Consider the following 26,402-nt stretch of genomic DNA (forward strand, 5'->3'; position numbering starts at 1 on the left):
AAAGTACAAATCACTGCCTGTATTTGTACGATTTATACATCTGTGTGTGTGAGTGTGTGTTATATATGTGTATGTGGTACGCACGCACATACTGTATATATATACATGTGCTTCTCTGTATTTCTTTCATTCTAAACAAAGCCAGATCTTTGACATTTTAGAGCTATTAAACAAATACCACATTGCTCGCCTTTTAAGAAATAATCCAAGACATGAGTTACTTAAGTACGAGTTAACTCAAAAAGCCAGCAATTTAAAAACATGCTAAAATTGGATTAAAAATGAATGGAACTTGTTCAAGTAATTTGAATAAATTAAACAATTCTTTTGAATTAGGCATTTAGCACAATGACAAAGGATATGCCTTTCCACAAGTATAATTGACCAGAGCCCATTACATGTTTTTTTTGTCAAATTTTATTTCAGACACTCGACTAAATTATGGTAATACAAAAATGAATTTTACAATGCGCATTACCATGAACTCGCGCATGGCTGCCGCTAGTTCTCAAATAAATGAATAAAAGTGTATTGTTAGAACACCAACACAACTTCCACACAACCGTTATGTGAACAAAAATACTCCACGGTAACTGCTTATTGACATCAGGGGGTCTTTGATTCCCTGTAGCAGCAGCAACCAGCTGGGTATATAAGAGTATGCGATCTTAGCAGAGAGCAAATGCATCACAGTGCAATCAGCTCAAGGCCCTTTTCTATTTTAATATGCGGGTCCCAATTCCAACGTGCCTACATTCCATCAAGGTTATATTAAGCAACGGGGAGCCGGAGGACATGCACATTAAATTTTCAGTAAATTAAATATTTATACCCCAGAAACCTGATTTCTCCATTTAAATAACTGCAATATTATCTGTGCTCAATTTCCACACCCCCCCCCCCCTTGTGTTTTGTAACAACTGCTGTGGCCTTATTTTTTATTTCTATTCCCATGTCATGTGAGAAAGCATGTTCATAATTGTACATACAGAAGCTCTCGTGAGTGCCTGTGTTTACTGGGCCATAATATTAGGCAGAAATATTAATTTACAGATGGAACTGCGATTAGTAAATGTGATGCACTGACTTGGTCTGAGGTTCCTTCTTTTGTAAGTGTTAATATACATGGTTTAAAAAATATATACATTAAAAATGCACTATACAAATACACTTTAGAAATACAAACTAATCAACATATGCAACTTCATTGAAATATACAGGTGAAAATACAAAGTACATTTCTCAATTCCAAATACATAAGTGCTTCTACATAAATATGAATAATAATAATAATAATTGTCAACAACAACATTTGTAGGAAATGTCTACTGGTTTGCCAATAAGTTACCAAGGATAATAAACCCCCAGGTCATGTTCCAATATCAAGCAGACAAATTTCTCCTGGCTTTGTGCGCCAAAATTACACATTATTTGACTCAGGTTTTACATTATCTGTGATATTTAAACAGGCTGAAACATTATTTCTTGACTAAAATAACCCCTTGTGACTAAAAACAGCACCTGTCTGAAAGGTTACTACAAAGGTTAATACAAAACAACTTGATAATACAGTAGGTATTGTTTTTTAATGCCATTCACACAGGTACTGTATTGTATGTACAGTAGGCATATGTGTGACTCTGTAGCCTTTATTTGTGAATTGAAGGAAAGGCTCCAGTCACAGAAGAGGACACAGCCTCCTTTTCCTTTTTAAGTTCCTGTCCAAGTCCAGGAGCAAGGCCAGGAAGTTCCTGTTGGGGTAAACGGCTCTTTTCTGGACGACCTTTTGAATGGCGCTGCGGAGACTCAGGCGGTGATGCAACATGAGGTAGGCCAGCACCAGGGTGGCGGACCGACTCATGCCCATGATGCAGTGCACCAGCACCTTACCTGTGGAGAGGAAGTGAAGTTAACGGGTGTTAACCGATGAGAGACCTCACCTCTTATTAAAGCCCTTTGAAGAGTAGGTTTTTTTGGAATGTGTGTATCCCCCCTCCCGCAAAATTCTAAATTAGTGTTCTAGAACTCCATTGCTTTCTGTTACCCGTAGTGATTGTTACATCAGCATTAGAATGTTTGGTTTAAGAACATTCTCATCGCATATTTGTGTAATGAGAGCACCTTAAAGGGCTTAAAGCAACGCTGATATGTACAGCAGGTGTCCACCCTTTCAGACAGTGTAGTCTGCTCCATGTTATACTGTAAGTCATGCTATAAGCAGTTCTTGGGAGCATTTCGGCTATCTCTGAGCCTGAGGTCAGTACTGCCTCCATTAGTTGCCCATGTTACACAATTTTCACATTAAACCTCCCAAGACCTCATGTTGGAAAGTAAATTGCCAATATGTGAAAAATAATTAACAGGAACACAGCACACCATGTCAGCAAGCATTGGGTGTACTGTCATATCCGATGTAACTGATTATTTAGTTCCCATTCATATTTTCTTTGTGGCAGCCTACATATGCCTATGGCTTTTGCCCTATGAAGGTATGGCTGCAGGTGTACCTGGGTTCTCACGACTATGTAATTACGTCTTCAGCTTAATTATTACTATTACAGCTGTATTAAAGTCTATGTTAAATACATAAAAGAGGCGGTGATCAGCCAAGACTGTGATCAGAACCTGACTTTAAGAAGCTCTGTCATTCCGTGAAATGTTAAAACGCACTTCATTAGTAAGTCGTGTAGGCTAAAAGCGTGTGCCAAATGACGAAAGTGTACATTTTCAAGTATGGTTAAATGCAGAAAAAGAGGTCCTTACAGTCTTTCTTCTTCAGTGCTTTGTGGATAAAGTCAGCCGCGGGTTTGAAATAAAGGCTCAGGTCAAACTGAGAGGAATCCTCGGCAGGAATGCCGTAATACACAAAAGAATTTCCATAGAATTCCTGGTCCCCGATGCTGCCCTGCTTGGAATGAGCGGCATTCAGTACGTGGGTGATGCCTAGTCTCTGCAACGCCGTCCTGTTCTGGGCTATTGCCCTGAGATGTTGGAAAATAAAAATAAAATGCAATCAAATAAAAAGACATTTATTAAATTCTCTACTACTGTAACTATGACTTGTATCACTTCTAAGCGTAGGTAAATTCATGGCTGTAAATGCGAAATAGAAAAGTTTTTATTCCACGCAACAAGTTTCCATTTGCATTATGCACAAACTACGTCGAACATAAAAATTATAGACTTATTATCATTGTCATTTTGTCTTAACTTATGTACATTTCTTCTATGTGTTCAATGGTGACACAGATACAAGTATTAGCCATACTTACACGTTTCCAATATAAAGATTTGACCACACCTCATCGACCGGAGTCAGATCTAACTTGCACGTATCCAATATATTTTCCAGCTCTTTGATCGCGAGGCAGTCGTGTTGTTTGTCTTCCGGGGCTGTCATCTCGATTTCTGATTACGACAGAATCGATGAGCAACGTTGTTCTGTTGGCGTCGCTCTTTCTTCTTCTCCGTCGCTCGCTATGATTCATCCGAACAGGTGTTTATTTAATGCCACTTTCCGGCCGCCTAATTTAGCACGGAGGCCGACTGTAGGCTACCCTACTCCGTCTCTTTCAGCAGCCTGACGGAAAACTTGTCGTCGGAAACTTGTACAAGCCGAGAATTCCCCGATACAGAATTCTTGAAATTAAATCGCTAGAGGAAATTAAACGTTATATTGTTCTGCACATAGCAACAATCCTTGTTTACAAAATAAAACATGGGATACCGTTACTTTCCCCTTTCTAACATAAAGAATGTAACGTCAACAATTTACGCATAATTATAAGGTCTGCGTGTATTCCTGCATTAATTACGCAAGCATCCTCGTCACTAGCATTTGCCTATAATAAGTCGGACAAACGCACGACTGCTTCACTGCATGTCCTTCCATGTGCCTTTTCTGTTGTCCCTACAATCCAACACGTAACGATGACGTCGCGCTTCAAACCAATACATGGCACCCTCTCTTTTTTCTCGGAAATTAACTTTAACACGATTAATTTTAACGACCCGTTTTCTGTACACTTTATTTTCTCTTTCCACATACTGCTACAGTAATACTATGTAATATTTGTTGTTTACATCTTACATGTGTCTTCTCAAGTGAGTACAAAATGATAAAAATTTAATTATTTGGCCACAACCACCATTTGCAGAAAAGCAGGGGAAGTATTTTAAGAAAATAACACCTTGCCAATCATTACTTTGCCAACTATTTTACTTTGGGGTTGCGCCAAAGGCAGTCAGAAGCCCGAGAAATATTGTGCTAGTGGAAAGAAGAATGGATTCAACTAAATATCAACAAACTGTCGAAGCTAATGTCCCAGAGTCAAAATGCAACCATGAACTACTTCAAGGAATTAAAGATTAAGGTTTTGGAATGGCCTTCACAGTCCCCCGACTTGAATATAATTGAAAATCTTTGAAGAGACCTCAAACGTGCAGTGCATGCAAAACAAGAGACCTAAGAATTTCTGAACTAGAAGGGTTCTGCAAGAAAGTGAGAAAAAAAAAAAAAACTCCTGAAATAAGAACAGAAAGACTTAGCTGGCTCTGAGAAATGGTTGGAAGCTTTCTGCCAAAATTAGTGTTACTAAATACTGAGTGACAGGGTTCCCACGCTTTTGCACATGCCATATTTACTGTTTTATTTTTTATTTTTAAGTCAGCAAATATAAAGTAATTGCACATTAGAAAATTTGCAAGGTGCTTAACCTGAATTTGACTAAGTAAAACTGAGAAAGATGTGTAAGACTCTCCGGATAAGAGTATCTGCTAAATGTCTATAATGTAATGTAGCTTTACCCAGCTGAATAGATAGCTAGTATACTCGTGTCTGTACAAAGAGCTGTTTGACAGTGATTCACTTAAATCTCAACCTCTATGGAACGCACAGGGAAGAGGACAAAGCAGCTCTGTAGCTGCTATATATAGGGGGGGGCCTCAGCTGGGGGGCCACATACATGGACTGCTGTGAAATTCTGTGGAATGTATCCTGCTAGGTAGAAGGACGGCATGTTAGAGCGATCCAGTACGGTGCTACGCAACTGACTGTACATTCTGACTGTACTATGTGAATACGTAGAGTGCCAAGGTAGGTAATCAGATGTGAAATGGCAGTCGTTATACAAAAATAATGACCAATCATTGACCGATATATATATTTTTAAAAACATTCTAGATTTCATGTTCTTAGTTTTACACTGGGTTCAAATTATTCTAAACTGCAATATGTAGTTTACTCTGACTGCATAACAGAAAGCTCTGGATTATGTACAAGCTTCGTATGTGTGTCATACTTTAATTTCATTTCAAATATTTCTCCCAATGGCATCTCTCCACTTATATTTATGATTATGACTATAGTAGGCGTAATAGATAAATGTCTTCTTGTTCCCCATTATGCAGTTTTGTGCTCAAAACATTTACGTTCATTCTTTTATTATACCCTTGCAATAAGATGACATACGATGCTTATTATGTTTCTTCAAGTTCACACACATCTAAATTCTGAATATCTATACATGAAATGTATACAGTATGTGCAGTATAGAACAGTATTCTGTTCTCATCTCAGTTCTCCATCTCTTGTAGCCTTCAGTTCCTTTTCAGGTACTACCCCTGTGTCAGTGTTAAATATCTGACCTTAACCTCTCCACCCAGATTAAAGAATGCTTTTAGAATTCTAAGAGAAAACCTGCATACCTTGTCCTTGAGGTGCTATATCTTATTAGATATGGCCAAATGCAAACAGGGCAAAGGGTACAACTGTTATTTGCTAGAGCTTATCAGTAATACTGTGGGGAAAAAAGATGTTAAACTTCCTATGATAATGACCCTCCGCTATGATTTTTCACGTCATTTGTCCATCATCAGTTTCTGTCATTCCCTCTCCGCGTAAACTCATGTCCAGGGCCCTCAGCTGTTTGAGAAATCCTCTGTTTGGGAAAATCCACCGGGCTTCCTTGACTTTCTGGATGGCGTCCGCCAGGGAGAGGCCGTGATGTATCATCAGGTAAGCCAGCACCAGAGCCGCCGACCGGCTCACGCCGACCGCGCAGTGCACAAACACCCTGCCTGCGGACCGTGAAGATGTGAAGAGGGCGGTCAGAAAAGAATTCACCCAGGAAAATACAAACAAAAGTTCTGTAGCAGAATCTTTTAAACATCATTCCAGCCTTCAACCTGACTTAAGGTGTATTGCGGTTTTGTTTTGTTTTGTTTTTTTATAAATATGTTTTCTTTGAAGCTAGCTTACTGTAGCTGTACAATTCAGTTGTTGAATTTCCCTTGAAGAGACTATAATATAATGCTTGTGTTACATGAACATGGTGTTAAGCAGTACATCAATGGCTGACTCTGGCCAAACAAGATACTCGCTCTACACCAGATGTCTCACCTTACGCGGAATACACTGTGGGATTCAACAGTACGCATCACAGGAAGCAAATCAGCACCAGATTCCCTGCCTATATACGTAATTCAAATTAATGTTAGGCTCAGGTGGGTGCTTAGCAAGAAATGCCTCTACATGTGATGCTTGTGCTTACACAAATTAAGATGGGACTTGCTTCAGTGGAACTAATACTGCATATGATGCCAAGGGACCTGCATTTTGTAAACATTTGTGAAGCATTAGTCATCAGTTGAACAATAACATAAAATGTTAATTTCGGAAAGATGGTCAACCCACAGTGAGAGCAGAAGTTTTCGTTGTCTTTGCTTGTTTTGAGGTGTGCAAGGAAACGTTACCTCCTGGAGTAGTCAGGGCTGTATGAATGTACTCTGCGGCAGGAAAGAAGTAAGGTGACAGGTCGAATGTTGGCAGGTCATTGGCGGGCACTCCGTGGTAGCTTACGGTCGTGCCGTAAAAATCGTCGCTCCCCTTACAGCAAGTTTTACCATGAGCTGCATTCAAAACATGGGTAATCCCCAGCTTCCATAAGCCATATCTGTCATGGGACATAAACCTGTTAAAACAGAAACACCCACAACAATGCATATATAATTAATACCACACACGTGTGTGCGCGTGCTTCTGTGTGAATGCGTGCACTCCATGGTGGTTCAAATGGTGAGCCATGGACTCGCATTGGGCCATACAACCCCAGGCCACCCCATCCCAACATAATTACAGCACTGTTTTTTTGAGGTCCTCTGTCTGTCAGGGTCCTTGGAATTATCCTAAATACAACAGCCTTGTATATATTTGTGTGTGTGTGTGTGTGTGTGGACATGTATTACTATCTTTGTGAGAACCAAATGTCCCCACAAGGATAGAAAGATGAGGAAAATGACGCAAAAAACCTTTTGCTGGTCCCCACAAGTTCAAGAGGCTGTTTTAGGGTTAGGACTTAGGGTTAGGGTTATAATTAGGTTAAGGTTAGGGTTAAAGTTAGGCATGTATTGGTTGGGGTTATGGTTAGGGTTAGAGGTTACGGAATGAATGTAGTCAATGGGAAGTCCTCACAAGTATAGCAATAATTCTTGTGTGTGTGTGAATAAAAAAATAAATAAATAATGGACTTTATAGAAAAAGAATGTTACTTACATGTCTCCAAGAAACAAATTGGGCCATACCTCATCAACATGATTGCAGGAGGTTTGACCACTGTGCAGAATTTCCTCTAGCGCTGTCAGCGACGGAGTTCCGTGGGAAACTCCGCAGTGTTCATGGACCTGAAAACACGATATTGATCCCTCCGTTGCCATTATTACTCGGGGTCTGTAATCTTGCTCCTCAACTCCGTTAGCAAAGTTGTTTACTTCACATGTGGCATGAGTGACGTGAACAGGTGCCGATTTAACTCTAAATCAAGTTTATAAAAATAGACCTCAATACTTTTTATTCCGTGGCATACACTTTGATAACATTCGTGTGTATGTATTTGAAATGTTTTCGTTGTAAAACGCATGCTTAATGTTGACTGATAAAACGAAGTAGCTCAGCGAAATAGGGTCGTTGTTAAATCGATATTAAAACGGAGCAGTCCAAAACTGATTAGATTTAGGTGCTATTTTTTATGCGAACGGATTGCTTCAGTGCACCCACTACAGCAAGCCATTTATGTTGTCTAGTAGCTAGATGTCACTGTTAGACCAATATGCACCGTATTACCTTTCGAAATAACCTGCCATAACTCGTACGTGCAGTTCCTTGTTTACTTAAGAGCATGTTTTACTGTTCGAGCATGTTTCTGACTCGAAGAGCAATGATTTGGATCAAGCTTGCAGCTGCATCGAAAATTGCTAGGTGTTTCATAGACCCGTGTGAGGCGTCTTGTTTTATCGAGTGAGTGAAGTGCTTGGTAAGTGATCTAACGCGTTAGCCAGACAAGTTGCTTGTACAAGAACCAAAATTTGAGATGAGAGGCACAAGTTGGCTAAGTTAACTAACGTTGCTTTTAAATGCCTGCCTTTAAGTAGCTTTTGCGGTACTGTACTCTTTGGTAGCTGACTAAATCCCTTGTATCAACTACAGCTATAGCAACATGGTCGAATTGACTGACAGTCAGCTTGTTAACCTTAGCTGGGCTATGTAGTAAATGCCGTTTTGACAGTTGGTGGGCTTTCTAGGAGAGATGTCGAATCAATATGAAGCGGGGCAATGAATGAATTTCTTGGTGTCCTGCTGGACTAGCTCGTAGCTAACCGGCATGATAGCTCCTAGGTACCACACTAGCAACAATAACAACAACATCTTTGCTACAAACTTGTTTTTGTTGGATTGTTGGCTGACTCGAATTCGATTCATTGTGTTGGCACACATTTCCAAACAAGTGGCATAAGCAAAAACAGTGTTTTTGGTATGGGTTCACTTTGAAATGTGTTCAAAAGAATGTTGACTGACTAGTGAACTGTTTAACATTTTATCAAACTGCTGTCCTTTCTTTACATCCAGACTGCGTACATTCATATTGATTGTATTCAGTTTCAAAGTATGACAGCCTAGTTAATGTAGATTGATAGTTCCCAGCTGAATTTGCTGCGTGCTTTCTAGCTAGCAACATATTATAGGTAACGCGAAATAATGTGTTCTGAATTTCTGTACCTTGCTAAGGGTGGCTACTACAATGATTTGGTGAGGTCGTCATTCTCCAAAATAGCCTACATTGCGGTATAGCAAATGTTACGAAGCTAGGTCGCTTAACTTTGCAAACGGAGAGTAGAAGTCACCCCTTGACCGCGCTAGTTGGGAATAACTTTTTAGAAAGGCCATTGTCTATTAATTTATTGTTAAATAAATAAAAACCGTTCTTCCGTATATTTCTGACTATAATATTTGTAGGATGAGGATGATATCAGATCACTGTTTAATCTGATTTGATGGGGGTTGTTTTGACCACCCATCACAGCAGTATCTGAAGTCGGTAAGGCACAGTATATTAAAATGTATGATAATTGTCAGCAAATTTAAGTTCTCTAGCTTCAAAGTGCTTTGTGAAACGACACATTAGCACGTGGCGACACACTTTCTTCCTTAGAGATCTGCTTTGCTCTGAATTCAGATAAGTATGCGATTTGAGGTTTACCCCAAATAGGATGTAGGCACATAACTATTAACTATCTCTAGGATCGCTGAGTATAGTCAACTGGAAATTTGACCTGACTCATAAAATGCACACATCAGCAATCTCTGAGAGCACACACTGTCACAAGTTTATCTTAATGTATCAGCAGTGATGTGTTAGCCCAGCAATGTCAGCTTGTTTGAGAACCCTGACTCAACCTACTGTATACTCCCTCTCTCATCTGAGTCAGAATTCGTAAGGGGTGGCAGGTCACTGTTCTCCTCCAGAAGGTGAGTTAATCAAAATTTAGCATGTTATAGTATGTTACACAAGAGCATTTCCTGATCTGTGATTACCAGATCGCCTTACACCAGGAGGTAGGTTACAGTGGATACTGGAGCCGGAGCAGGAAATGTGAATCCCTGGGCATTCTGGCCTGATGCCACTGCTTGTGTTAATGCACTTGGGCCCCATTCCATTTGCAAATTAAGAAATGAAGAGAGCCACGTTCGCCAGGCTATTATTATGATTGATCTGGGCCTACACTTGGTGCATCTGACCTGCCTCAAGGGGCTGAATTGTGCGTGGTAGAATGTGGTAGAAGGGTTGAGGTTTGATTGCCCACTCTGTCTACTACTAGAACAATAGATCTTTCATGGGGCGCAATATTCACTAGATCAGGCAATGAAAGACAACGAAGGAGGTCAACAAACAAGTCTGTTTTCAGCAAACATGAAAATGTGGGCTGTGAAATTTATTTCTATGGAATGAGTGTCTCCCTCATATCTTTGTCTGATTTGCATTCTGCTGAATTGTGCCTTATGAATATTCATGCAGTGACACAATACAGTTACTGTTGTATGACAAGGGAGATGTGTATTATTGTTAGGGCAGTGTAATTCTAAATATATTACACACTCAGTTACTGTGTTTTGCATTCAGACGTGAAATATCTTGTCAAACAATACAAAAATTTTCAGACTGATAAGCATGTATTTTGCATTTAATCGCTTTCACTAGGCTAGGGGAACTATCTTTAAAAAGCGGCGTAATTCCTGCATGGTTCACCCGATGTGGATGTACTCTCACTGTAAGCTCATATCCGTTGTTTCATTTCAAATCCAGGGTCCCGGAACACAGAGCCAAAACAACAGAAATTGTCTCGCCGTCTATCTACGTACACATTGCACTGAATTTTACATGGCCTCTCCGGTACTTTGGGTTAAATTTTGCTTGTGGGAAGAACTGAATGCTAGCTTATGGACTGCACTGTGTGCGTGCATACATATACTGTATATATACACACACAATTTTATTTAGATATACAATATATATTTACATGCCACCCCTGATGTGCCATACTGTATGTAAATGTTATTTAAAATCGAAATGATTTTGCATATGCAGTAACATGTGGTATAAATATGATAATATTTTCTCCTGCCCCAGTAAAAAAAAAAAAAAAAAAAAAAAAAAAAATCCAGTTAGGGATAGACTTGATCTTATTTGCATGTTTATTTTCGAACTAAGTTTGTCAGAGGGATCCTGTCCTCTAAGAACGCTGTAATTCAGGAGCCAGTCCTGTCTAAATGTGTTTGTACAGAAGTCGATACGATATCCCAGGGTGCACAGACTCAGGTCAGTCTGAACTCTGAGAGGGCGCAGTGGTAACGTACGCACTGGTGGCCTTGACTGTGCAGCGTGTGTGTCCTTGCTTTGTTTGTAGTCGTCTTGTCTTGCCGTTTGACTTCTCCCCTCTCGTGCAGCGACGTGTGTGCGGCGCTTGGTTTAGATTATCCGGAGAACTTTGGAACAGAGAGCAGGGAGTCCGGCAAGCTGCAAGTCAGCTGTGAATTAAACCGTGGAACCCAAGGCTGCAGTGTAGTTCTGTGATAGAACAGAAACAATAGGCTTCCTTTTGGAGGAATGAATCAAGGCCATTGTAATTAACGTGGCTCCTATACTAACTGGCCAGGGTGTTGGATATGGGAATCAATCAGTTCCCTTTAATAATCTGAAAATAAAGGGGTGGTTTACTCTTTGTGAACTCGTGAAACAAAAAAATGCATTGTCTGCACCTTTCCCCTTTGCCCAAGGATTCATGGGAAATGAGGTTCTACATGGACAACTTGAAATGTGTAAAATTTGATATGCAAAAAAAAAATATATGCTCCTTTTCAACAATCTGAATGAACTTGGAAATGATTAACATTCACTATTTAAAGTTAAATCAGCCACACGATAAATTGTTAAATAACATATAAGTGCACATTTTAGTGTCCATAGTCAAATATGCATTTCTTTAGACATCGGATGGACAGAGCAATCCCCTCAAAGCCACCTCGATGAAATGTGAAGTTAAACTTCCTGTTTGTGAAACAAAATGTCAATTGTATGCATTCATGGATGTATTATTAGGAGGCATAGCAAGTCATTCTGTATGTATTAGCTTATTCCAAACATACCTTTTTTCACATTTTGTCGCTGGATTAAAGCTAAAAAGATGGGAAATTTAAACCCTGCTTTAAACTTGGTATGAAGCGTAACCTTTTGCTTTTGCTATCTTGTATTTAAATCTTTGCCACTGTACTAATAAGAGCATCCATTCGCTTTCCAAAGATGTTCAGATGTAGTTATATATCCTTCACGTAGCTCACATTTTACTGCTCTCCTGGGCAGATTTTAATGAAAAATCTACTTGGGGGGGGAAATATGGAACAAGGTTTAAAATGGAGATAGTTTAAAAGGTTGCTGACACAGTATTTCAGTTGAAGTAATGCTGTCCCGTGAGCCACTGAAATCTACGCTCTTTATAGTTCAGTTGAGGCTGTCTGATTGGCTGTTGACTTTGGCAGTTTCTGACTCTGACTTCTGAATTTTCCCCTGACGGAACAGGAAATCGATACGGCCTTCACTCAAACCCTTTCTGCCTAAAGATGCGTCGGCTTGATTCCCCTCAGCTAATTTCCTGTGTCATATAGAAATCTGACTAATGAAAGGTATTAGGCCTAATTCACACAAAAGTGTTATAAAATAAATCAATAATTTAAAAAAATAGGTTTTACTGTCTTCACATGATAATATTTACGCCCATAGCACAATATGTATAATGCCTTGCTTGACAGGATGGTGCTTCTAACATTTAGACAAGTTACTTCCAGGGCCGGCCCGTGGTATAAACGGTCTATGCGGTTGTTTAGGGCCACAACCGCTAGGGGGGGCCACACGATCCAGTGTTTACCTAAGGTAAATAACGTTATCTTCGCAACTACGTTATTCATCCCCTATTGCGGAACTAGCGGTATAAATTTAAAATGGAATGGATTTTACAAAGCAAATGCCCCCCCCCCGCCCCCCTCGGACAGATTTGCTTAGGGCCAACAAACGCCCTGGTTACTTCCACTGAACTCCAGTTCTGTTTAATGCTAAAAGTAGGCTGTACCTCATCATTTATGCTCTTGGCTACTCATCATTCGTCGTCTTTAATCTCCAAATCAATTGTGAAACTCGAATGTTTTTGAGTCCTCTGTCAACTGACAAATTTGGCCCATCATTTGGCCCTTTTAAAGTTTACGCGGCCGCTGTCCGTCAACCACCAGCTCTCTGAACGATGCAAATTCTTTGAGCAATGCAAATTATGTATGCAAAAAGCATTATTAGAGACCTCTATATACCAGCCTGTAAAGACAGGCAAGGGAAATGGCAACCTGTAAATGAACACACCTTTTCCTCCAACAGGCTGTTCATTCCACCAAGAAAAGCCCAGACCCCAGAGGTCAGTAGCTAGCTCTCAGAATTCTGCATTTTCAAAATGGAGGCCATGGACATTTCTGTTTTAACCAGTTTCATTTGAACCTTTAAATTAACTGATGTTAATAGTGGACTGTTAAGAAGTCAGACATGGGAACAATGAAAGAGAGTTTAAAACTTTGAAGCCTGGATACGTGAATCATTCTCAATAAAAGGCTGTGAACATTTCCGTTTTAACCAATTTCACTTGAACCTTTAAATATACTGATGTTATTAATAGTTGACTGTTGATATATCAGACATGAGAACAGTGAAAGAGAGAGTTTGAAACTTTGAACCCTGGCTACTTCATGAATTATGCTCAATAACAAAATGCAAAAAACCTATGTGCAAAACGTAAACAATGCTAAAGCTAATGTGGCAAACAGACTAGCAGTACACTGCTAATAAGTGCCCTTTCTATTTGCTACATTATTTGCTACACATTTGGCTGCCTCATTATTGCTAAACTGTGGTGAAAAGTAAAACATCAAAACATGTTGACTGATGGTGGCTAGCCAGCTATTGAGTGGTAGGCTGCATTGTACGATTGTATGATTGTATCTACATTGAGTCCATTTTGTGGGCTCTGTAAAAAAATGCACTTGTGACTCTTCACTTCAGAAGGAACAAGCCCCCACAGGCCTTCTGCTCTCCAGTTCATAAATACTTTAAATGAAAGAAATTTCATTAATTTTCCTGTTTCTAAATTTGGAGAAGTTAAATATCGATATTAATCTTAAGGCTTAATGAACACTAAAAGTCAAAAAAAGAAAAAAAGTGTGACTACAGGGTCTTTTATAAAATCATTTAAATTATACAGGGTTCTGTCTCATACAGCTCTGGCTGGCGGTCTCTGTTCCAGGTAGAAGGGGAAGGCGATGGCAGCCCCCGAGGTTAGTGTGGCCCGCTGGAGCCCCAAGCAGGTGGCGCGCTGGCTGGAGGAGGAGGGTTTCGGGGAGTACGTGGACCTCCTGTGCACCGAGCACCGCCTGGATGGGGTCAGCCTGCTCACGCTCACCGAGTACGACCTGCGCAGCCCACCGCTGAAGATCAGGGTCCTGGGCGACATCAAGCGGCTGATGCTGTCGCTGCGGCGACTGCGGCGGCAGAACGGAACCGCCCTGCAGGAGCTGGGCGTGGCCTGCGAGGGGCGGGACCAGGCTTGTGATGGGTGGGACTGGGTCTGTAGTGGGCGGGGCCATGACTGTGATGGGCGGGGCCATGATGGTAACGGGCGGGGCTGTGCCAGTAACGGGAGGGGCCCTGACGGTAATGGGCGGGGCCATGGCTGTAATGGGCGGGGCCGGGTTTGTAATGGGCGGGGCCATGACTGTGACGGGCGGGACCGGGCCTGCGACGGGCCCACGCGCCGATCTGCCTCCGGTCTCTGCCACCAGCACCAGCACGCCAACGGAAAGTTCCGGCCGAGCGGGTCGGAGCTGGACCCGGAGTGCTGGAAGACGGCGGTGAGCTCCGTCTACGTCATGCTGGTGTGCGGCCTCACCTCCTTCGTCATGGTGATCGTGCACGACCGCGTGCCCGACATGCAGACCTACCCGCCCCTGCCCGATATATTCCTGGACAGGTGGGTGCTCTGGTGCACTGGTGGAGGGGTCTCCGTGTGTGTCTGCCATGTTCGGTGTCTTATTGAATGCTGTACACATTTTGTGCTTTCGTAATTCATACACTTTGCCCTTGAATCTGTTCGGCCTAGCTAGCTATGTCATCTATAGTAATATGAAATATAATATTGTAAGGGTAAAGGTTTGTAGGTGTCTTATGATATCATACTGCAGAAAGGGGGTGTATGTTTAGATCAGGGGTGTCAAACTCCAGTCCTGGAGGGCCACAGTGTCTGCTGGTTTTTGGTGTCTTTCAGCACGAGTGATTCATGTAAGCCATTATTTGACTGAAGAGTCCACACACTTTGTTCTCAAAGCCTTGTTCTCATTGGCTGCTAACTGAAAGGAAACCATAAATACCTGCAGACACTGTAGCCCTGCAGGCCTGGAGTTTGACACCCCTGGTTTAGATAAATTATAAGATAAAAGCTGGAATCTGCTACTGCAGAACATAATGTACTGATGGTGATGTGAATAGGTGTGAACAGGGTGTACTGTGACTCTATATATAAGGTTAATGTATAAGTATCAACTATAAGTTAAATTTCACCTTATGTGCTCCATGACTGTTCCTTGCATGCTGAGTTGCAGGTGAAAATCAGGCTGCAGGTTAAATGCAAAACTTAGTACAGTCTTTTCACTGGTCACATTTCTGTGAAGGAAGAAAAACAGTAAATATTCAGATTCATCTGGTGGATTAATTGAAATATTCTAAGTAGCTCCCTAAATTAAACTTTTTTTTATGTATTCTCTCTAGATTCAGGACAAAGCAGTATGTGGTTAGCTTGAACAGAGGCCCTCATGTTTATAAATGTGTTTATCATGGTGACATGGTTCACAGTTTAAAGTGTAATGTCTCCGTTTTTATTATTATTTTTTTGTTTCTGTTATCTTCAATTTGGCATCACCACCGTGCCATTACCACCCGTGTGCCAGGGCACTGCCACTGAAATGGCTGCTCCGATGCAGCATTACACCACCTCAAAATCACAAAAGCCTTAATGACTGAACCATTCAGACCTGCGGCAATATTACACCAGCCTAAACGCCTTAATGTCTGAACCATTCGGCAAGCAAGGCCCCACATTTAAATTCTTCTCATTGATGGGGCGTGCCCTCTTGTCTGAGCATCACTTGTAGCTCAGAATCGACTTTGACATTGTGCTGTGCCCACCGGCAGGATGCTTATCGATGGGGGTGGAAAAAAAACAGCACAATTTTAACACGAGTGAAAGGAGTGCTGTAGAATTACTGAAAGATCTTTCTTCACTACTATTAAACCACTGCCATAGCATGTGTACTTTTGGATCAAGTGTTTGCTGAACCTGTGTATCAACATCTTGCGTACATCTCTGAGTTAATCCTCAGTAGTGCTGAGCTGGAACTGCACATCTAATCTGTGGTGTTTGTTCAGTCCCTGTATCAACTGAGGTCTACTGATTATAGGGGCCGCAGGTTGAAGGCAAAAAGCAAAGATCACTCAGCGTAGACGTACTCACAGCATGTAGCATCAACAGCCATAGAGACACTTGCATCACACTATCAACATTACGTTAACATTGCGATCACCTATGCCTTGTGTACACTACACGACTTTCGAAATGCTAACGAAATCCGAACAACGAAGAGCATTTCGCCGTGACACCCCTGTGACTGTCTCTTATGAAAATAGCTGGTGTTTCTGTCTTAGGAACGCTCGCACTACATGCGTAGTCACAGGCTCTGGTCACGGGGGTCGTCTTCGGTTAGGTTGCAATATCTTGACTAAAAATTCTTCAGTGTGCACTAGGCATTACAAATGAGAGAATATCAGGATTAGTCTCTGGAATACTAAAGTGTGAGTGTAAAGGCAGCTATACAGCTAACTTATCTTTGTTGCAGGTATACCTATAATAGTATCCCGAAAGGAAATCCGAAAAGAAAGAAAGCCTTTGCAGCTGATATATTTCTAAAGATCACTGTCAGATAATTAAAGCTTCAGAGTCTTTGTGGCAGGAGCCATTAAATCCAGTAAATAAATGCAGGGCTCCTGCTTATGGTGGTATGATAGATCCTCTCTACCCTTTTCACAGTGTACCCCGAATCCCCTGGGCCTTTGCCATGGCTGAGGCATGTGGGCTGGTCCTGTTCAGTATTTGGCTGCTGGTTCTTCTGCTTCACAAACACAGGTACTGCACCTACATTACCCACAATGCCACCTTGTCTTTGCGTCTGGATGCGGTTGCTATGTGGTCCCGGTTGTGCCTGGATACGGTTGCTATGTTATCCCAGGTGTGTCCGGATGAGGTTGCTATGTGGTCCCAGGTGTGTCTGGATGCGGTTGCTATGTGGTCCCAGTTGTGCCTGGATGCGGTTGCTATGTGGTCCCAGGTGTGCCTGGATGAGGTTGCTATGTGGTCCCAGTTGTGCCTGGATGCGGTTGCTATGTGGTCTTTCCCTTGCAGGTCGATCCTGATGCGACGTCTCTGCAGCTTGATGGGGACGGTCTTCATGCTGCGCTGCGTCACCATGTTCGTCACCTCTCTCTCCGTCCCGGGACAGCACCTGCAGTGTTCCGAAAAGGTATCGCTCCCAACATTTAATGGCATTGTCTGTTTTTTCAGCCTTGCATACTTGGAACATATATTTATATTGTAAATGCAAATGATTATTTATGTTGTACATACAATATGTTAGCAAAAGTACATTTAACAAAAGCAGCTTTGCAGCATTTAAGGTTTAATGTTTCAGGAATCAGACGGCAGGACAGAATGGCAAAGCGGGCAATAACAGTCTTTTGGAAGGTGTTCTGGTTGAGAGCATCTGCTAAGTGGCTAAATGTAATAAACAGCCATTCAGGTCCAAAGTGCTCAGAGTAATTAATGGTGCTGGCAAGATAAAGATGCCCGTCTCTGTGATCAGCACCAGTCTGCTCCAATCAGGGCCTCTGCTCCCAGCCCTGCGAGGGCTGTAAAATAGTCTGGGAGATTACCCAGAATTCTACATTTCAATATGTCAACTAATACAATGAATCACTCATCAATCGTCTGTGCTGACTGAACAGACAATTGCTTAAAAACGGACTCTGCTGGTTTGTGCCAAACGGAATTCTTTTTATTTTACCTGATTAAATTGCACTCTTTTACCGCTGGTAGTATGAGAAAATGATCCGCAATGAAGCCAGATACTAGCAGTCCCAGAGACTTTTAGGGTCTGGATATCAGGATTTCCTGAAAAATCATGAAAAGTCCTGTATGCGACTCCTGTCTGAATGGCTGATTTCTCAGTGATTCCTGTCTGAACTTGCTGATTGGATCGCGCAGATGTACGGGGACGTCTGGGAGAAGCTGCGGCGGGCGCTGGCCATTTGGAGCGGCTTCGGGATGACCCTGACGGGCGTGCACACCTGCGGGGACTACATGTTCAGCGGCCACACCGTCGTGCTCACCATGCTCAACTTCTTCGTCACCGAGTGTGAGTGCAGAGAGAGGCGCGGGCCGCTTTTTTTAGCTGGCACCTCAGACCGAATTTCCGCCACGTACAGCGGCGGTTTACGTTTTGTTAGGACCCAGCCTCTTCCCGTGGTGTCAAATTTGGGACGATGCAGGAACTCACCAAGACAACAAGCACTTTACTGAAGAAAGTGAAAGTTTATTGTAATCACAGCTGGCCAGCGGGAAGGTCACTGAAACACAACGCAAGTTCGCAGTACAGATACCCACTCCACACTGGCCTTCTAGCCTGGTTTAAATACCCTCTGGGGCCTTGACTGTGTAATCCTATCTGCAATGGCAGGGTCCCCTTATTCCCTAATGACATCTGTTTTGTGCATAAACAACTTAATAGAATTTACTAGAAACAATCCCCTTATTAATACAAGCAATAGTGCCGGACCTGGCTAACAACACTCCCATACCAGTGTCGTACAGATGCAGTGTCAATAAAGCATTAGTGCAAGTCAGCTATGCTAACCACAAACATACCGATTACAACCCTTACAAGAAGAGAAACTTAAATATGCAAATATGACCTAAAAGCTTAAAATAACCACAATCATACCATCATACCATAATCTGACTGATTAAATACAAAATATTTGCTAAAGATATTAAATACAAATATGCAAATATACATTTGTGAAAACCACTAAGTTCATATAGATAATGTATTATAAAATGTTGCACTGAATACAGTCAGTGTGTGACATATACTTCTTCCCGAGCTTCACATAACCTCTGAACAACACTGTTCCTCTGTAACTCTCGTAGATACGCCGCGGGGCTGGAACTTCATCCACACGCTGTCCTGGGTCCTGAACTTGTTCGGCATCTTCTTCATCCTGGCGGCGCACGAGCACTACACCATCGACGTGTTCGTGGCCTTCTACATCACCACGCGCATCTTCATGTACTACCACACGCTGGCCAACGCGCGGGCCTACCAGCAGAGCCGCCGGGCGCGCGTCTGGTTCCCCATGTTCTCCTTCTTCGAGCGCAACGTCCACGGGCCCGTGCCCAACGAGTACTGCTGGCCCTTCGACAAGCCCGCCTTCATGAAGATGCTGATCGGCTAGCGCCACGGGCGTCCAGAGCGCCGGTCGTTGGTCTTTTTTGTGGCAGCGTCTTTTTTTTCCAGGAGTCTCGAGCCATTTAGACGGCCTGTAAATGATGAGACTTTGGGGGTCCCGGAGACTTGCTGGTCGCAGTCGCGGTGTCCGTCACGGTAACGGTCTGTGAGATGTCGGCGTCGCACTGAGGTGCTGACTTTAGCAAGGCTTCTCGATAGCGACGAGCGGCTGTCGGCTCTCTGCTTCGCGATGGGCAGTGAAGCCGGCTGTCTGATTTCTGTCTTTCACCTGTGGGCCCAGGGAGAGATTAAAACCAGATGCTTTTACCTGCACTTTCATTTTCATGAAAAGGCCGATGAGGGAATAGAAATTAAAATTGAGTACATGACGATATTAAAGCAGCAGGGTTCATCATTGTAGCGTTGGGTGAAAGATGGCATGCTGCGTGGTCTTGGTGCTGGAATGCGAGGAGTTAACTCATACATAGGTGCCCCCAGATTCCTTGGACCTACTCTCCGTTTAAAAGTAGCAATGCCAATGCATAAATAGCCATAACAATTCTTGTTTTTGTATCGTCTTGTGACATTTCAACTGATTCTTATTTGGTGCAGATAATTGAGAGACTTGAATCATTGCCAAATATAAGTGAATATTTTGTCTTAACATATATAATTTTCCAGCAAACCTTCAGTATTATGGAAATGTGGTGTGTGTGTATTTACACTAAATCTGTCATTTCGCACTGGCCTACTTCAGGGGTTGTGCTAATGTAGGAAATGAAATGCTGATGTATAATAATTCAATTTAAGAAAAAGCTTTGAGCATATTTGATCTCTTGAATAACAAATATCCAAAACGTATATGGTATATGTGGATAAGCCTCCTTAGCTTACCTCAAACCAAAGATGCCTATTTGCATCATTTAAAATCACTGTTTCAATTTTCATAATTTATTATAATTTAACTTTGAAAATTGTATTTATTTTTTCCTGTTTTATCATTTTTATAAAGATTTTTAAAATTTTGTTGTGACTAATTTAAATTTGAATTGCTGACTGTTATGTTATATAATGGTTGGGTAATGCTATGACCTACTGTACTGGAACAGAAATAAAAGATTACCGCGGTGCCCTGCAAAAAGTGATTATTTATCAATTATTAATCTCATTCAGTCCGATAATGACAAAAAAGCAGAGGGAAAGAGAGAACATTTTAGCTATAGTTCCAAAAAAGATTTAAAAATAAAACATCTACCCAATTGCGCCCTGTAGGTTATGTGTATAGTGGACATACAGAGTATACAAGGGAATGCATGCTAAACCACACACATGTATCAGGACTGCCAGAGGCAGCCATACTGCCGCAGGCAAGCTACAGTAACTGGTTGGCAGGCTAACTATCATAAAGCATAATGCTGGGGTGCACTAAATTACAGGTGTTTGAAGACTCGTGTCATAAATGGGTGTGGATTAAGTAGTGATAGATTATTGGCATTACAAGAGCCACTCAATTTTTTATTTTTTTTTATTAAAAGAGATGACTTTCACCTACTGCTGTCTCCATTTAATGCTGGAACTTAAAATGGCTGGAACTCCCATGACCTACTGGGGCATTCTCTTGAACTGATATAAACTAAATGAGCCGATTATTGCGATTGTGGCGGTAACGTTTTCCCAAACGCCGCTGCTCCGGTAGAATGCCAGTTCCAACCACATGAAAATAAGCTAAGGAGGAATACATTTTTATGCAATAGAAGTTGATGTATTAATGAACAAATGCATCTTCAATACACACTAAGGAACAAATGCCTCTTCAATATATAATATGTGACTCTTCAGTTTATAAGGAAACATTTATAGTTTCCTACCTGTACAATTTTTTCTCTATTGAACAGAAAACAAGAAGACTTGTATTGTTTGGACAGTTTTTGAGCTTAAATTATTTTGGAGCTGCAACCATTTCAGTTCATATTAAGCGTTTATCCTGCATTAGTGAACAGCCAACAATTTTTCTGTTATTTTCAGAATTAAATTTTCATTTGAGACTTTTTTCCAAGTGCAATTTTCTTTTCAGTGGTAGCAGAGCTCAGAATCCTTATTGTAGGCCACATAAAATTCTTCACCGGCCCACAGTACTGTAAATGTTGCAAAGGTAATAGCTTGAGGTGAATACAGTTTGAATACAGCTGAAATGATAATGCAAACAGAATTTTTTTTTTCTAGTTTTCTAGAATATGGTTGCTTTGAAGTTATAATTATGAGCAGAATCATAGTCAGGTTTGAAGTGGATGACTGGAATTATGACCCACGTGACTGTATGACAACCAGAGCTCAATGTAAATTTCCAACCCTGCCCTAGTAGATAATTTAACTACTATTATGATTTTACCTAATTCCAGAAGCTATTTTCTAATAGGCTAAATATTGAGAGTTCTCATACACAAATAAATAAAGGTGAAAACCCTTTGGCACCTGGAAGTGAAGAAACACTGAGCCCCTGCCCCCGTCACTTAGCTAATGTTAGTTAAGCACTACCATTTGCATACAGGATGGAACAAGGCCCAGGAGGCATGGCTAGCATTAGCAAGCCGGTTGGTTCAGCAGCGAAGAAGGGCAAACAAGACTCCCAATAGCGGGAGGTCTCCACAGTTGGTGAGATTATCGTCTTTTCAGAAAACCTGAAGACGCAGGTTCTAGTGGTAATTACTGCACTTCATGAGTCACCAACTGGTGCGCAGTAAAATCTCCAGTGTTCATTCAACTCTTAACAGAGTGCATATGAGTTCAACTGGTGACTGTGTGTACTCTGGAACAGTTGATTTAACACAGAATTTATCTATGTTGGAAGCAGGTGATCTTGGTGGTTTTTGGTGATCTTTCTCTGGCTCTATTTCCCTTCTGTTGTACTGCAACTTACCTATGTGTCTATTCTATTTTCTGTGTGACACAAAAACTGTGTTACTTGTTCATATAATTATGGGACTTATCCACCATGGTCCACTTCAAGGCTAGGAGCTCTAGTTTGTGAGCTGGGTACGTTCTTCTCCATCTGTGACAAGCTTCTGCTTGCATGAGACTCGGGCTGAGTTTGAATCACTCCTGTCAGCACCCCTCTCATTTCTTCAATGGCAGCCTTTAGAGAGGACTGAGAGGAGCTGGTTTGCCGCTTACCTGCAGTGGCACCTGATGCTGCCTGATCTGGAGGCTAATGGGGAGGTGGACAGCATCTGTCGAGATGAAGTCAGTTATCACCCGGAACTATTTTAAATCAAAATCTCTCTGATTTTCGTGGGTCCTTGCACAGTATCTCAGCTGGATCTAAATCGTCATGAGCTCAAATTACAATCATGGCGATACAATCATATTTTCTGCTGCATCAGCCATTCCACTGCGATGTCTGAATTAGGCATAGGCTGGTTGCCAGTGTATACCATGGTCTTAAGATTTTATTGGACTAAAAACACTATAATTTCTCAAAAATAATAATAATGCAATAAATTGTAATGCATTACAATAGGGGTACATTAGCATTGGGTAATGCAGCAGTGATAATGTACCACTGGTGTGCATGTTAACTAAGGTATTTGGAAGGTATTCCTTAAGTAACATCATGTAATATTTTTATAAACAATTTAATATTATACATAACCTAGTTAACATTCACACCATTCGTAAATGATTACTCAACATTAATTGATAGTTTTTTAATCCTGCTTACTGCATTAAGTCATGCTACTTATACATCCTTATTGTAAAGTGACTCGTATTGGTAAAGACAGAACTATTTAGACAGTGACTATTTAATATTCCTACCCAAACTGCAATATACCCTAATAGCTAACAGGTGGTTACTGCTACTTATGTTTACCCCCAGCACTAATGCCAACAGCTATTTACTCAAATATTGCCGAGCTCTCATTTTGTGCACGAGGCCCCTCATGTCTACAAGATGACAAGATGTCTCAAACAAAGAAATGACCATAAGCAATTAATATCCCTGGGGGATGCTGTTAAATTTCTTCACAACCCTTTCTTCCTCTGAGTTTATATCTTGCCTTCAGGCACTTACATACCTTAAAATTCTCCAGGTAACACATTTGCCCCCCTTTGTACTCTGAATGCCAGCACATGTCGTAGTACTTACAGTGCTGAGCTGACCCTGCTCCTTCTGTATTACTATTAGCACCTGCCAGTGAAATCTTCAGGGTTTAACCAGAAGGTTTTCTTAGAACACCTCACAGGCTAGGTAACTTGGGCGTTGACCAGAGTTCAGTAATCACCTGAGATGCTTTACCCATTTAGACACGTGTAACATTCTGGCAAGATTACTAACACAACAAGGCACCTGATGCTGTGAAAGTCTCCCAATATTACATTACATTACATTACATTAAATTACAGGTATTTAGCAGACGCTCTTATCCAGAGCGACTTACACAACTTTTACACAGCATTTCACATTGTATCCATTTATACAGCTGGATATATACTGAAGCAATTCCGGTTAAGTACCTTGCTCAAGGGTACAACGGCGGTGTCCTTACCCGGGAACCGAACCTGCGACCTTTCGGTTACAAGCCCAGTTCCTTACCCACTGTGCTACCCTCCTTCCCATTATGTTTCTTTCACAATTTGTGTGTGTCGCCAGTGTCACCTATCTGCTTGACCTGTTAAATTTGAAGAATTGTCATTGACCATCTGATTAATTCATTGCATTGTTTGGTCAAACTAAAACATCTCGTTAGATTCCGCTATCAGGTGTAGAGGCCTAAAAGTTCCCTCCCCTGTGTATTCTTATTTATTAGGAGTAAAGAAGACACAATATAGGAAATCAGGAAGAGTATCAACATTAACATTAGCCATGTCCTGAATGTCATACTCCCCACCCCAAACTCCTGTCAATCTGGGATGCACTCAGTGGCAATGGCAGGAATAGTGCTAAGAGTTTATTTTTTATTGTAAAAACATAAATGGTAAGATTTACACTTTAGTGCTATGCAGTTTTGTGACCACCCCACCCCCCCCCCTCCCCACCCCTTAGTGCTGCCATACTGCTTTTTCAGGGGTCCCCACAAGCGCTCATCATTAGTCACCTCCCTCCTAGCCCTTATGGCATTGAAATATACTGAAATATATTTAAATAAAATGTATCATCAAAAAAAAAAAGAACATAATTCAGTGCTTCTTCACAGTCTATGGAAAAATATACCAATTATATATTATATGTATCATCATTTTTGTATCTTGTGTATTATTATATTTATATTGTGTATGTATTACATAAAGTGCTGTACAATTTATTTATCACTATATTGTGCATAGTTAACAGCAATGTTAACAGCAGTTTAAGTTGAGCTGGGTAGCCGGGAGCCATGTTTATACTCACACGGCCGGAATCATTACTAGCTTGTTTGAACTCATAAACTGGCCTATATATCTGTCTATCTGCTGATTTTCTAGGCCAACACCTTGGAGTCTCTCTGCAATAAACACACGTACATTCATTACAAACTGAGGCAAAAATCTAATATTTACTTTCACTAAATTCACCCAAAAGCCGGTTGTTACGACCGAATGGATCACGCCTCAGTTCCAGACCCGGACGTGTGTGTGTTCATATAAACCCTGCTCGGCTCGCTAGCTCATCACACGTTTTCCTGCTACCACGCAGTCGAACAGTCGCTCATCGAGATGGTAAGCGTGACAACTTTTCTTGTTTCTTCAATTCCATTTTATCAGCAAGAGAGGTCAGGCTGGGGGTTGTATTGCTGGAATATATTGAGCTGGATTCTTTACATTTGATTCAAATAATTTCAATTGCTGAGGAAAGGTAATTACCAATACAAAAAAGGAATATAAATATATTGTCATCATAAAATATATAATGAATATATTAGGAATATATGAAAGTGCATGACATGTTGTGCAAAACAAAGAAAACTAGAATTATAAGAAACTCAAACTATGGTTTGGCTAAACTATTATATTACTAGTTTTCTACCACTGCAGTATTATTCTACATCAACACTTAATTACCATTCATACCTGCAGAATAAAGTTACCAATGTCAAATCTATAACATTGCAGTACTTCAAGTATTGTAGTTAGCTAGCTTAGTCTACAACTAGCTACTTATAAATAATAGGGACCACATTGAAAACAAGCTAAAAAAGCGGTCTTCGTCCTCAGGAAAACAGTGTAATCTTAAATTTGGCTGTTTTTATTTACTGGTGTGCCACTTCTTACTCTCTTGCTTTGGACCCATTGCAAATGGTGTGAACAGAAGTAACAATACACTAAGATGCCTAGAATGCCATCCGTCTCCAGGTTCGGGGGGGGGGGGTTCGGGGCTCTGCTCTCTACAGCGCCTCCTCAAGCACCCCCCCCCCCCCCCCACAGGTCCGCAATTTCACCTGGGGCAGCAGAAAGGCTTATGGGTAATGCTGTAGCCTACTTGGGACTGTTAATACTGCCAGTAGTTGTGGCCTATCTTTGCATTTGTAACACGACATTTTCAATGACATCAGCTAGCTACTGTACTATGTAGCCACAATTTACATTAGCTTGTGCATGCTAAGCTGCCAGTCCATTTGGCACCTTCAGCGAGCAAACTAATATTAAGCAAAGACTCTAGAACAGAAGTAGTTTGTGCCTTTAGCGAGCAAACTGATAATAACTAGATAAAGTGTGCCAGAATTGTTTGCTTGCTGAAGGCTCAAGTGGTATATTTCAAATAATACTGTATATTAATTCTTCCAGCAAATATAATATATACTTGAGTTGTTGAACTGAAAGTGTTTTTTTTGTAGCTGTAGTAGTCCTAGAAGCAATAGAGGGTAACAGAAATATTCAAAACTGTAAACTGTATTAATATCTGACAGGCCAAAAACCACTAAGGAATGTTTTTTGTTTTTTTTGTTTTTGACTGTCT

General features: G+C 41.2%; 3 protein-coding genes across 6 annotated transcripts; 1 reads left to right on the forward strand and 2 right to left on the reverse strand.

Annotated features, from left to right (window-relative positions):
- Nucleotides 1–60: 60 nt before the first annotated feature.
- Nucleotides 61–4,478, reverse strand: zgc:153981 (dual specificity protein phosphatase family protein). Its single transcript, XM_035400493.1, has 3 exons — nucleotides 3,273–4,478; nucleotides 2,764–2,981; nucleotides 61–1,890 (listed from the first exon to the last, which is right to left on the reverse strand). Exons 1-3 carry the CDS (start codon nucleotides 3,398–3,400, stop codon nucleotides 1,679–1,681), a joined length of 558 nt encoding a protein of 185 aa, XP_035256384.1. The 5' UTR covers nucleotides 3,401–4,478; the 3' UTR covers nucleotides 61–1,678.
- Nucleotides 4,479–4,790: 312 nt separating this feature from the next.
- si:ch211-223p8.8 (dual specificity protein phosphatase 13A family protein) lies at nucleotides 4,791–7,732 on the reverse strand. Of its 4 annotated transcripts, none has more exons than XM_035400485.1 (3): nucleotides 7,553–7,732; nucleotides 6,754–6,953; nucleotides 4,791–6,078 (listed from the first exon to the last, which is right to left on the reverse strand). In XM_035400485.1, the coding sequence occupies exons 1-3, from the start codon at nucleotides 7,711–7,713 to the stop codon at nucleotides 5,855–5,857; spliced, it is 585 nt and encodes a 194-aa protein (XP_035256376.1). In that variant the 5' UTR covers nucleotides 7,714–7,732; the 3' UTR covers nucleotides 4,791–5,854. The 4 variants fall into 4 exon arrangements, with proteins under 4 accessions (XP_035256376.1, XP_035256375.1, XP_035256378.1 ...); XM_035400484.1 differs by having other exon boundaries at nucleotides 6,754–6,971; XM_035400487.1 differs by having other exon boundaries at nucleotides 7,582–7,647.
- A 296-nt stretch (nucleotides 7,733–8,028) lies between these two features.
- Nucleotides 8,029–20,602, forward strand: LOC118218091 (sphingomyelin synthase-related protein 1-like). Its single transcript, XM_035400496.1, has 7 exons — nucleotides 8,029–8,309; nucleotides 14,167–14,510; nucleotides 14,655–14,889; nucleotides 16,999–17,094; nucleotides 17,371–17,488; nucleotides 18,229–18,379; nucleotides 19,174–20,602. The coding sequence occupies exons 2-7, from the start codon at nucleotides 14,183–14,185 to the stop codon at nucleotides 19,476–19,478; spliced, it is 1,233 nt and encodes a 410-aa protein (XP_035256387.1). The 5' UTR covers nucleotides 8,029–8,309; nucleotides 14,167–14,182; the 3' UTR covers nucleotides 19,479–20,602.
- Nucleotides 20,603–26,402: the final 5,800 nt, after the last annotated feature.

Source organism: Anguilla anguilla, chromosome 18 (genome assembly GCF_013347855.1).
Source record: "Anguilla anguilla isolate fAngAng1 chromosome 18, fAngAng1.pri, whole genome shotgun sequence".
In the NCBI taxonomy this organism is placed as follows: domain Eukaryota; kingdom Metazoa; phylum Chordata; class Actinopteri; order Anguilliformes; family Anguillidae; genus Anguilla; species Anguilla anguilla.

Excerpts from the sequence above, each read along its gene's own strand:
- LOC118218091 (XM_035400496.1), top strand. The coding sequence starts at position 14,183 with ATGGCAGCCCCCGAGGTTAGTGTGGCCCGCTGGAGCCCCAAGCAGGTG. Across the intron at positions 14,890-16,998 it reads CCCGATATATTCCTGGACAG|TGTACCCCGAATCCCCTGGG; the intron begins GTGGGTGCTCTG and ends CCCTTTTCACAG. Across the intron at positions 18,380-19,173 it reads CAACTTCTTCGTCACCGAGT|ATACGCCGCGGGGCTGGAAC; the intron begins GTGAGTGCAGAG and ends TAACTCTCGTAG.
- zgc:153981 (XM_035400493.1), bottom strand. The coding sequence starts at position 3,400 with ATGACAGCCCCGGAAGACAAACAACACGACTGCCTCGCGATCAAAGAG. Across the intron at positions 2,982-3,272 it reads AATCTTTATATTGGAAACGT|GGCAATAGCCCAGAACAGGA; the intron begins GTAAGTATGGCT and ends CCAACATCTCAG. Across the intron at positions 1,891-2,763 it reads AGCACTGAAGAAGAAAGACT|GTAAGGTGCTGGTGCACTGC; the intron begins GTAAGGACCTCT and ends TCCTCTCCACAG.
- si:ch211-223p8.8 (XM_035400484.1), bottom strand. The coding sequence starts at position 7,713 with ATGGCAACGGAGGGATCAATATCGTGTTTTCAGGTCCATGAACACTGC. Across the intron at positions 6,972-7,552 it reads AATTTGTTTCTTGGAGACAT|GTTTATGTCCCATGACAGAT; the intron begins GTAAGTAACATT and ends CTGTTTTAACAG. Across the intron at positions 6,079-6,753 it reads AGCCCTGACTACTCCAGGAG|GCAGGGTGTTTGTGCACTGC; the intron begins GTAACGTTTCCT and ends CACGGTCCGCAG.